We start from the raw sequence: 12,554 nt of genomic DNA on the forward strand, positions 1-12,554 counted from the left end.
TTTGACATGTCTGAAGTGAATACTGAATCACACAGACAGTATTCAGTCTGGGCATGTTGGGATTGAGAAATCTGTTCCACTAACAGCATTACTATGTCAACACCATGATGATTCATGTGATTTGTGTGTTTGTGTCACTATAAGATCACTAGGATAAAAATGTCTGTAGTGTGACAAAAGCAAGACTTTATACTTTCACTCTTATCACTCCGACAACATTTTTAACTGTTTAAACATGTAAACACATGCTCTGTTACAGATAACGGCATACAGCTCCTAGTTGTTTTGATATATAGTGATCTTCTAATGATCATTTTAAAAAATTGGCCTCTTAGCTAAAATTGACTCAGTGTTGTAGCAGGAAATCTCAGGATCAGCCCCTAGTCACTTCACAGCCACTCACACACAGTGTAAGCGCTCTGAGCTGTAGTGGCTGATAGTGGTTAAGCTTCCTACTTATAGCGATTAGCTGCGACAGGCTGTTGTGCGACCGCTAGGCCTCCTACTGAGATGCAGAGAACATTGGGCTCTGTCCTTTTGTATTTGAAGGACACTGAAATGCTCCACTAATTTTTAAACCCTGACATGTGGTCAAATGTATTGTAACGGAGAGTTTATGGTTTAATTCCAGGTGATGCCAGACTGCTAGCATAACTTAGCATAAAAAATAGAAACAAATAGCTTAGTAAACATACCAGCACTAAAGTAGCCCAGGATATGAAGTCAGGACATCATCATTGTGTGTAAATGACCACAGATGATGTGTTAAACATGGGTGTACCTACTGTGGTGGTACAGTTCTGTTTTGAAGGCTTTTTTAGGATTAGCAATGTCTCTGTGTTTAAGGTTAAGCAGCATTTTCATTCACTAAAGCAAGAAAACTAAAGCAAGCATTGGTCGGTTTTTTTTATTGAAATTAACTGTACTCCAAGTCTTCTTATTTGTCTGACTATTGTATTTAAATGGCTCTAAAGGTAGCAAATATGGTTGAAATTGGCATAGGTGAAGCCCCGTAGATAGCTAGCAGCTAAAGCTACTGCTGAAGAAGCCAAACCCTGCTAATTCAAAACACTGAGCCTTGATCTATTAGATGGTATTAAAGATGGATGCAATTTCTGTGACAGGTTTTAGTCGGGAAGTCCGGTTTTAAAGATGACCATTTTTTTATTATTGCTGTCTTGATAAGAGACTGTGAACCTGCATCCTCACCAGCTAACAATTTGTCCGTCACAGCTAAATGGTAAATGGAAATGTAGCGCTTTTCTACTCTAGTATATTCAAGACGCTTTATACCTCATTTACAACTATTCATAGGAGCACTTTTTTCTGTTCTAAGTGTCTTTATCTAACATTCGCGCACACACTAACTTCAGTATCTTGCCCAAGAAACTTTGGCATGGATCAGGGATCAAACCACCAACCTTCTGATTCGTAGATGCTCTACTTCTTGAGCTAGGGAAGTCTACTTTTCTGAAATGCAAAATGACAAAAAAAATACACAAAATCAACTTAATAGTTTAATTAGTAAAACTGAATGGGTCACCAGGAAAGAGTTTACTGAAATCAAGTTTGAGGGCCAAAGTGTTTTTTGCAACCACCGCTATCATCTGTTGGTGGCTATTAAAAAGAATGCAGGTTAAGGCACTTACTTGTTTTAAATATATTTTTTATTATTTGTGGATATAATTACCAAAAAGAACCAAAACTGTTATAAAAAGGGAGTAAATCGGCCATTTACGAAACCACAGTTTCTTGGAATTTACATGGTGACTAATGAGGTTCAGCGGTGAAGACTAGTAGATTTTCTTACTTTTTTACGAGAACTAGCTGGCTCCAGCTTCATATTGGACAGACAGGACAGTGGCATGTTTGTGCCCAGTTTAAACATTTCTTTAGGTTTGGTCTTAACCGGCTGTATCAATATAACAATTGACAGTGATTTGTAATCATTTGTCTTTAGGGTTAACTATGAAGGCTATATTGGATATAAAGTGTGCTGTTACTGCAAATAACAACACACTTTATACTTTGCTCACTGTCTTTATGGGGAAACATCTGAGGTAATATTAGTAAAAGTAAACATTAACAATAAACCACTTGGCACTCACTGGTTAATTATATCTAAACAGTAGAAAGAGACGGTGAAGGATAAGGTCGTGGGGGGAGTATCTTGTTCACACATGCCTCCTCCCTCCCTCTCTCCTCCCTCTTTATCTTTCCTCCCTCTGTGCTTCAGCAGCATTACCAGTCGTGGTGACTGGGAGGAGAGGAGCAAAGCATGCAGCAGCCAGTCAGTCATTTATAGTTCATTGTTTTCATCACTGCATTGTACCACTCAAAGAATTTGTTCTTCTTTTGTGGGACGTGGTCGTTGGGGGAAGAGACGTTTTCCTCTCTCTCTGGTGAATTGTTCATTTTTAAAGGGCGATTCAGTTTTTCTAACTCTATTTTTGTGCTGCTTGCACGATATTATGATCGTCCCACTTTGGCTGCAGTTGAATGCGAGTCTTGGAGTGGTTTAGACTGGCTAGCTTTGGTGCTTTTCCTGCCAGATTTATGAAAGGAGAGAGGTCAGTATGAAATTTGACTTCAGTGGAACTCAAAAGTGGGAGGAACCTCAGAGGATGGTTTGACTTGGAGGAAGGCGATCTTCTCTTGTGGAGTGGCATCTTTTCTACTGCGAAGAGCGAGAAGTCTTCATTATACAGGGGCAAAGGAAGACAAAAACCTCAAGTTTTTGGGTTTGAGAGCTTTAAATTCATAGACCAGAAGAAACTGGGCATCATCGGGAAAACGCACAAATCACGTTTTGGCTTCATCTCATCGTTATACCATGGCAGGGATGTACGGATGCTTTAAGGGTCGCAAGTAAGTTTCAGTTGTAAAATATTACCTGAAGATTGCAACACCTTGTTCTTGCATCACACGAGGAAAGAAAAAAAAAACAAAAAACTGGATTGCTCACAGATATTGCTTCATCAAACTGCTCACTCAGGTCATCAACACAGTCTCTGCAAACCTGTGTCACAGGATATGGGTGGTGTCGGCCCTTTTCACGGGATTTGTCATTTTCAGTGTAAAACTCTATCATAATGCAGACCGCTGACTGCTGCTAGTACCACAAAATGTGTTTTCTTTGTTGCGCTCCACTCATTTTTTGCTTTCCACGGTATGACTACAAGTGCATGCAGCAAGAAAAATAAAAACTCTTAGAGTGCACTGACCTGCATTTGTATCCTGCACACTGTCTTTTAATGCAGTGGTCAAATCAGTCTGTATTCTTTTTGTCACCACAGTTAGTGACTCGCTTGGGAACAAACGGTCAACTGAGTAACTCGCAAGACGGGTTTTGACTGGAAGTCAGTGATTAGTCCGTAAATCTGAGTCAAACTCGCTTTTGTCATGTGTGCTGTAAACTACAATCAGGTGGATGAGCATGATTTCCTGTATGTTTTCCTGGAACAGGATCAGTTCATGTTGTTGCTCATTAAGGTTTGATGCTGCATAGCTGTGGCCGTGTTAAGAGTTTTTTCCTCATTTAAATTTGGATGCATGTTTCTGTTCTTGCTGATTGAAGTCCTCTGTGATTTTAATGCTTTGAATTGGCTAAATATAGGACACTGGGCTTGGCAGTGTGATTGGACCACAGAGGCTCAGCATAATGAGTGCCTTTAGCTTTTTGACTACAGTAAAGTGTCTTTTTTTGTAACAGAGCTGTGTAGATGTGGTGCTGGTTACACTGATACCCCCTTCAACTTTCTTTGTCTTTGTCCTCCCAGCCTCATGACAGTTGAACAGTGAAAGCTTTTACAGCCGCCTGAGTGGAGCTTGAACAAATAGTGTGTGTGTGTGTGTGTGTGTGTGTGTGTGTGTGTGTGTGTGTGTGTGTGTGTGTGTGTGTGTGTGTGTGTGTGTGTGTGTGTGTGTGTGTGTGTGTGTGTGTGTGTGTGTGTGTGTCACACACATACAACACTGAGCAAAAATCTTGAGTCTCTCCTCTTTTCTTGTTTTGCCAGGAAAATGGGAAATGAGTGCATCCAGCTTGATGAAAGGTGTGTAAACATCAGAGGTGGCAAAAGCATCCTGTAATTAAGTAGAAGTACAGATTCAACTTCATGTAAAAGTAAAAAGCACAGGCTCTGAAACGTACTCAAAGAAAGTAAAGGTAGCTCCTCGAAGAACGTTTCTACCTCTTATTTTTATGAAAAGCAAACTGAACCTTGGGCTATATTAAATTATTAAATAAAATAAGTAGATGGGAAACTAACTTTATTTCAGTCTAAATTGTCACTCAGGTAAGTAGAACATGAGCAGGGAGAAAGAAGGGAAACGGAACAAAAAGCTCTATTTTCTGTTGTCTCCATTGTAGAGGGTGACTTTGCCTCTCAACATGAAAATGTGTAGGGAAGAGTTTACAGTGGATTCAGCAGGTGGAGGAACCCTAAAATCAATTGTACTGGCTCAGTATGGGGAGCCATTAGATTCTCATGTACAGGCTGTGGTCAGCTGACCTGCTGCTACTGCTGCGCTGAGTTTTACTTATCTTTGTGTCAAAAGCTGTTTCATGAGTTGTCCTGGCTGATTTCCATCTGATTTCCACCCTCTACACCAGAGGCGTCAAACTCCAGGCCTCGAGGGCAGGAGTCCTGCAGGTTTTAGATCTCACCCTGGGTCAACACACCTGGATCAAATGATTAGTTCATTACCAGGCCTCTGGAGAACTGCAAGACATTTTGAGGAGCTCATTTAGCCATTTGAATCAGCTGTGCCCTTGAGGCCTGGAGTTCCCACCCCTGTTCTAGATGGGTTCATATGAAGGTGGAATTCAGTAAATGAATCTAAGGATCATCAGTTTAACTTCAAATTCATCTCTGCAACCCTTTTATGTAACCTAACTCTGACCATCAGCACTACAGCCTCTGTGCATCACTCACATGCTTTAAATCCATCACAGTACAGCAAAGTAACCTGTTTATCCTGTACTAAACAGTGTTTTCATGCAAACTTCAAATAACACAGTCTACCTCAGTTTGTTTTTTAGCAGGTAAAAACTGGTCAGAAAAATGACTACTCAAGTGAAGTGAAGTAACGAAGTAGGAATACTTTGTTACTTCCCGCCTCGGGTAAACTACATGTAACAACAGTCTAAAAGGCAAAAACAGTGTTTGTGCAATTTTAACAAGCTTGCCGATATTTAGTCTGGGTACCTTTTTTTATTCTTCAACAACCTGAACTCTCTTAGGCAAAGTTTCTTGTTATTTCTTTAAGTAGTCTTTGAAAATAGTTCTCCAGGCTTCTTGAAGGACATTTAAAGCTCTTCTTTGGATGTTTCTGCCTTTTTGTTCTGTTCTTTGCTAACATGATGCCACGCTGCTTCAATAATGTTGAGGTCTGGGCTCTGGGGAGAAGCTTTTTTGCTGTCAGGTATGCTTTTACTCCCTTGGCCGTGTGTTTGGAGTTCTTGTCATGTTGAAAACTGAAACAGTTGCCAATCAGACACTTTCTAGGTTGTATTACAGGATGATTAAATATTTTCTGTTTATAATCCCATCAATATCGCCACCACTGGCTGAACCACCAAACCATGACAGAGGCTCTATTGTGTTGTACAGATGACTGTAGATACTCACTTTGTCTCTCTTCTGACCTCCTTCATCCATATTGATGAATTTGTAGCTTTTCTTAAAGATCACTTACAACTTAGAAATGGGGAAAAATGAGAAAAGACTTTTGTACTATATTTTATTCAAGTGCATTTTGGCAGAATGCACTAAATTAAGGCTGAGCCTGCATTTAAATTGAAGTCATGAGATTATTATTTCAGTCAGGGCAAATTGAAGCATTTGGTATTTAAGTGGCTACAACAGCATTATAGTTGGAGTACTATTGGATGCCCTGTATATTTTAAACCTTTTAAATGTTTCCGACTTCTATGGGCTTTCAGCTCCCCCGCTGACCCCAGTAGGCACCCCCGTCCTTTGGCACCCACCAAGGCAAGGGAGCCCAGGCCCATCCAGACCGGGGCCTACGGCAGCAGGACCGCCCAGCCCCCACAGGACCTGGGACAGCCCACCTGACCCCACTGCAGAGGAAACTTTACCCTAACATTCAATCATCTCCCAGACTGCACAAGACAGTAGACACCCAGGTTAAGTTTATTCTCCACCTCTCCTGTGACTCTCTCCCACCTGCAGAGTGGACTCCTGCAAGGATGGAACAAACTCCCTGTCAGTTGAAGAGCCCCCTAGTTAGGCCGATGCACCAGTGGCCCCCTGCACCAGGGCTGAGCCCCTGTGCCCCCACCCGCCCACAACCTCGGCGACACACCAACAAGGACCTAAGCCCCCAAGGCCCAGCCAGAGCCCTAGCACGGAGGCGAAGCACCCTGTCTGTCAAACCAGAAACCTTTTTGTGGCTAATATATCTCTGCGGTTAGTAAGTGAAGCAAAGCTAATGTTTAAATCTCCCTAACCCAGATAGTTTTTTGTTTAAATCTGATGTCATTTTCCAGTTTGGCTCAGCAGTAGAGTAGAACTCCACAATAAAAGTATCAAAGCTGATGATAAGGTATATTCTCATTTTCCCACCAGTCCCCACTGGGATTTTCTGGTCCAAGACTGATTATGCAACTACTGCAGGTTGAGTTTGTATAGAAGAAATGGTGATGCAGCTGGAAATGAATGTAGACTGTGTAGAGTGACTGAAAGTGTTTGGTCAGTTGCTGTCTTGAGTCCATGTAAGGCTTGTTGCTAAGAGCACTGACAGATGAGGAAAGGAGATGGAGGAGAGAATGTGGCAAAGAAAACGAGAGCCGGATGTTGACAGGAACCTCCAAATGCAAAGGAGTGATTTCTCAATTTGAACCAAACCTCAGGGTGAAAAACATTTTGCAGTTTGTTGTTTAAAAGTTTTTTTTTGTTTTTTTTTTGTTGTTTTTTTTTAAGTCTGAACCACTCAAACTCCAAGTTACATAAAATCAATATCCCTACATTTTATGCACCAGCCTTTAATTTGGTAACTTTCAGAGTTATGAAGTGACCTGGATGTGATCGCAGGTCCAGTTTATTTATTTTTTTTTACAAAGACTTGTGTTGCAGTTGTGGCAGTAGCAAAGCAGGGACGAGCATATATGTTCTGTAGCAATAAATAACTGATCAACATTCAGCTGCCTTTTAGTGCCTGGTGAATGGATTCAAACACCAATGTCTTGTCACCAGTGTTTATTTTGTGCTTGATCACTTTGTTTCAGATGAATGCAATTTTGGAATAAAAAGCTAAGCTGTCTTCTGACTTATCTGGGACTCTGAATTGCTTTGCAACAAGCAGTGTCTCGTTTTATTTCAGTCATTTCAAATGAAACCACATTTTGTAACTGCCACTTCATACTTCATCTGCACTGTCTCCCAGTAGCTTATTTTTCAGGCTCTATGTTTACATAAACTGAAGGCTTGGGAATATCAGACATTATGTTGGTGCTCCTCTGTGATATGAGCACGCAGAGCAGTGCAGCATCATATTGAGTGTTAAAGGTCATTGTAGTTCGACGGCTTCTTATAATGATTGATGGGATTAAATCGTGACTACTTGAATACTAAATGCATTGCTGGGAATTTCAAGGTTTGTGTTTGGGGGCAGATAAAGTTAGACAGACTGTTTTCATTATCTTTAATAGGGTTTCCCACTGACAACCAAGCAACAGCAATATTTTTTATTTTATTTTTTTTTGTCTATTTTGTGCTGGAGACCAGTCAAGATACTATTTAAAGCTGTTATTTTCTTAGTAGCTGACAGGCTAATACACGGCGATATCAGCGTGTTAGCACTGGCTAGCTAATGTGGCATGGATTTCCAGTATTAAACAGCACTGTAACCTGAGACCATATGCATAGAGGTGTTGCAGTATACTGGTTTTGAACTTGATGAATAGTAAATGGTACACCGCTATGGTTAAAGGCATGGTTATTGTGGCTCTCTTCCCATTCACTGAGATGCTACTGAAAGCAATCTGTATGTTTAATGGCTAATGGATTCATTATACAGTAGCTGCATCTATTTCTAGAATCACTTTTCACAACAGTCCTGCCAAGTCACTCGGCAGGTGCAGTTGGGCTGGAGACGGATAAACTCTTGAGCAATTTATTTTAATCAAGTTTGTTGAATTTTGTTTTGCTACTTTTCACAGCATGCCGAGCATTTGCGCTAATGCTAGCTTCTTCATAAAAAATGTAGGTACGTTGTTCAGTTTTGAGCTTGACTTTAATGAGTACTGAATAACTCTGACATTTTTTTCTCAATGGTTTTCCTAAACTTGTTTTAACATCTGTCGCCCAACACCTTTTAAACCAGAAATTGTTTTGCATTGCAAGGGTAGGTCACAGCCACATTCTTTGGAGTTCAGGAGTAAAAATTCATGACTAATTTCCTTCTCGGTCACCTTCTCCTGCTGATCGCGCAGGCGTGGACTGGCTGAATGGGTCAAGAGGAAATACCAAAGTTTTAAAGGCCATGTTCCCAGTTAGGTATGCGCAGCTAGACAAGAGACTGGGAATCGCACAAAGATGGAGAAAGGAAGGGATGGTGAGATAATGAGACGAGAGGTAAAAAGAATGAGGAGAAAGGAGGGGTAATGCATTGATGATGTGGAGCTGTGTTATCTGGATGCATTCTTTATACATTTTTCATGTCCTTTTATGGCCCTTTGGCTCGCATTGAGCGCCTTCGTGTAACAGAGATGGGTTAGACAATAACAAAAGTCATGTAAAAGCTCTTTAACATCTGGGAAGAGAGCAGTGGGAGAATGGAAGATGTTTATCCTACGAGGACGTTGCCTTTTTTCCATGCTGTTCCCCTATTAATCTTTTATTAAATAATGCAGACAAAGGCATGTGACAAGATGGCAGATCAAACCAGACTGTACCCTGTGCAGTGTGGGATGGGGCATCAGACCCAGGAAGAACTACTGCTTTATCTATCCCGTAAAGATATTAAAGTCTGAGCAGCACAAACACACCAGGCCTTCAGACACTTAATAAATTTAGTCCTTTCTGATAAATGAGAGTCCTTTAAGATAAATGAGAAAACTCTAGAATTGTAGAACCTGTAGACAGTAAGGTTATTGTAAGCATAAAGACTAGACTGACAAACATGACTTCATGTGGTCCCTGCCAAAAGACAAGATACAGCATGTTTCCTGAGCTTTAGAGGTGCTGCCAGGCTCATTTTCTAACCTTTTTTTTTAGCGGTTCATCCATCTTTGCAGTCTTCATACTAAGCTGAGCTATCGTGTGTTGGCTGTTGCTTCGTGTTTACTGTGCAGATATAAACATTCACTCAGTTCAATGAGCAGAGTGGCTGGGCCTTTGCTTTAGCACTTCCGTTTAAGTATTTAGATTAATTGCTGTTGTAAGCAGTGGACTTGACTTCGGTTTTGCTCCACAAGACTTTTGCATTAGGCTAAACATCATAATTTGCGTTTCATTTTCTATTTTGTTTCAGTTGCATTGTCTTCTACAAGTCATTGTCCTCAGTGAAAACACTTGCATTGTTGAAACTGGTTCTGCTCAGTGACGAGTGTATAGAGCTCAATGACAAAGCTTTGTGAGTACAGAGTTCTGTGTAAAACGACGTATTTTCTCCACAATGCTGGAACCCTCTCCAGCTGTTTCCAATAAAAGAACATTGTTTACTACAGTCTCTATAATTTGACCTCATCATTAGTTTTCATCTAAAGCAAAATGCTATGATTCTTCTTGCATGTGCACAGAAGAGAAAAATAAAGGAAAAGGCAGATTTAGCCACAGGCATTAGCCTGATTTAAACCTCAGATATTATAATTCTCCACAGTGAGTATGTGCATGTCTGTCTAAACCACGTCAACACGATTACAGGTCATTATAACGCCGTGCTGATGACAGCCATGACCATTGCCATGGACCATTTATCTCTTTAGAAGCTGCAAGGACTCAAAAATGAACTGACTAGATTTTGGTGGTCAAAGGTTAAGATCACCATGACCTCAAGAAAACCACATTTTTAGCTGTAGGTTTAGGATAAAATGAGCATAACATGATTAAGTGAAAACATCAGAAAGGTCAAAGGTCAAGTCAGGACAGACAGGGATGTAATATGCATCTTGTTGGTTAGCGTATAACCACAAGGCAGTAATTCTAGTTTTAAAAAAGCAGTAAATGTACACCACCACAGATTGCATGCTTTATTTTGTGCAAACACAGTGAAGTTCCCATGCTGCTTCTATCTGTGTATACAACATGGCAGTCTGCAACTTATCTGCGCAGAGCGCTTCATCCACTCGGCCAAGTTTATCATTTCAGCTGCCTGGAAAAGAAAAAATTCCTTCTCTTCCCTCGCCGTTCTGCCTTGATTCATTCCTGCATCTGTCTTTTTTTTTTTTTTTTTTTTTCTCTTTGTGGAAATTGAAGGCTTTCGGCTCGTCACAGACCCACTAACATCTTATTCCCTCGGCCAGCTTCCTCCACTCAAGCCTTTCATGTTCTCCTAAGGCTCGCTTTGTGTCTCATACAGTATAGGGAATGTCGTTTTTTAGATTTGCTGGCTAAGCACCTAAAAATAGCTTTTTTTTTTTTTTTTTTTTTTTGCTTTTTTCTTTCTTTTTTTTTCTCTTTAGCTTTTCGTGACGGATTCCACGCTGTGTTGGGTCGGTGGTGATCCTGCTCAAGAAGAAAGAAGAAAGTGTGTACATTATTGTACTTTATTGAGCCCCGTGGGGAAATTGCTCTCTGCATTTAACCCATTCACTCAGTGAAGCAGTGGGCAGCCATTGGGCGCCCGGGGAGCAGTGTGTAGGGACGGTACCTTGCTCAGGGGTACCTCAGGGTAGCTGTTAAGGGGAATCGAACCCCCGACCTTCCGATCATGGGGCAACCACTCTACCTACTGAGCTATCCCCGCCATCAAGTCAGAAGCCTGAATATCGTGCTAAGAATCGATCACAGATATTGAAACTTGCTCCAAAAATCACTGCAATCATTTTGAGTCGTCTCTTTATCAATTTGAATTGTTATTTAAGAGTTGGTCTATATTGCCTTTCTTAAAAAATAAATAAAAGGAATTCAGAAATGCTGAATTCAGGAGGAAATACCAGCCCTCTGGTGATGCTCTGTGAATGAACGCGTCTACTTCAGGGGCTGGAATGTAAGGCAGAAAACAAATTTTCATTCATAGACACTGTTAACTCATTCAGCTCTAACAGCCGCCGCGTGACTCTGGTTTAGCTCTGCTTTTGCTACGTACAGCCGCACAGCTAAGGGGGTTGTTCTGTTTGAGGCTAATGGAAGTCCCTGCTTTAAGTCTGTGGAGACAGACCATTACAAGAGTCCCTCGAACAGACACAGTTACAATGACAGAAGCCTGGTTTCAGTAGTGTTTAGCTTTGAAACGCTACACTTTGCTAAGCTTCTAGGCTCCGTCCCTTCACTATGCAGAGCCTGATTGCTGTTTGTAATGTAATCAGGCTGATATTCGCCAGTTTAACTGCTGATTCACAACAACTGGGCCCAGAGCAGGGTGGATTTGTTTTATGTAAGACCTACAGCAACTTACAGATTAGATTAGTCCTTTCAGATAAATGAGAGGCTGCAACACAGACAAACAACTTCGGAATCATGAGTGGGTTATTAATCACATCAGAAGCTTATTTTCTGAGTCAGTACCATTGAATGTCATTGTTGACAGTAGCCAATTAGTCAGTGCCATAAGCCTGTAGTGTAATGAGTCTCGTAACACTGGATCCATTGAGAGATTAAAGCTGGGCGATATTGGATTTGCGTTACGTCAGAAGGACAGAAGCCACATGGACAACACCCGGCTGGAGTCATCGGAGCTTACTGTTGAACTCTGTGGGCACCGCTCTCCACAGTTATCTATATTTAGTTACTTCTGTATAGCTTACAGTGACACTATGGTCTCCACACAGCTCCTAGATGAAGTGTTTTTGCTGTGTAATCTGGGCTCTGTTCAATCCCGTTGTCATAGCTGAATTTGGTCAGGGTTCGTCCACACCAGCAGTTTACAGTATGGCTTTAAAGTATTCTTTTGTGTGTTTTTAGAAACAATCTAATGACAGACAAATGTGGACATGCTTACTGTGTGCGTGCTCACTCTACGTGGGTGCTAATAAGGTTATTTCAGGTGTCTAATAAAGGCAAACTCCCTGCTGGTCTGAATACCTCTTCGTGCTAATCCATTGTTATGTAATAAGGTACACACACACACACACACACACACACACACAGTCCTTGTCAACCATCCATAGAGTCATGCACTTCCAAATAAAGCTAATTATATATTTGAGAGTGTTTGCACTGCATGAAAGTCAGGCTGCTGAAGGATAAGTATGAAACAAGAATAAGTTAATGAACAGCTGACAGAAGATTCTCATGAAGCAGTGCAACCTTGGGGGGAAAAAAGCCCGTAACATCTAACTAATCTGAAAAGAAACAAAGCCTGAAATACGGTAAACCAAAAGTAGCAATTAAGGCTTTATGATGGCTCCTGTGGCATTGCTGGGTAAATAT

The 12,554-nt window shown here is 41.0% G+C and overlaps 1 protein-coding gene across 5 annotated transcripts in view; it reads left to right on the plus strand.

The window, feature by feature from the left end:
• zgc:66433 (uncharacterized) overlaps positions 1-12,554 on the plus strand; it is a 47,542-nt gene that overhangs the window by 7,577 nt on the left and 27,411 nt on the right. For 2 of the 5 annotated variants that reach the window (XM_012922438.4, XM_012922439.4), the window contains exon 1: positions 2,235-2,868. The exons of the other annotated variants lie outside the window; for them this stretch is intronic. In XM_012922438.4, coding sequence (XP_012777892.3) covers positions 2,834-2,868 — 35 coding nt within the window. In that variant the 5' untranslated portion in view covers positions 2,235-2,833. Of the gene's footprint in view, positions 1-2,234; positions 2,869-12,554 lie in introns of those variants that run through there. 5 annotated transcript variants of the gene reach the window in all.

Source organism: Maylandia zebra, linkage group LG2 (assembly GCF_041146795.1).
Source record: "Maylandia zebra isolate NMK-2024a linkage group LG2, Mzebra_GT3a, whole genome shotgun sequence".
Taxonomy (NCBI): domain Eukaryota; kingdom Metazoa; phylum Chordata; class Actinopteri; order Cichliformes; family Cichlidae; genus Maylandia; species Maylandia zebra.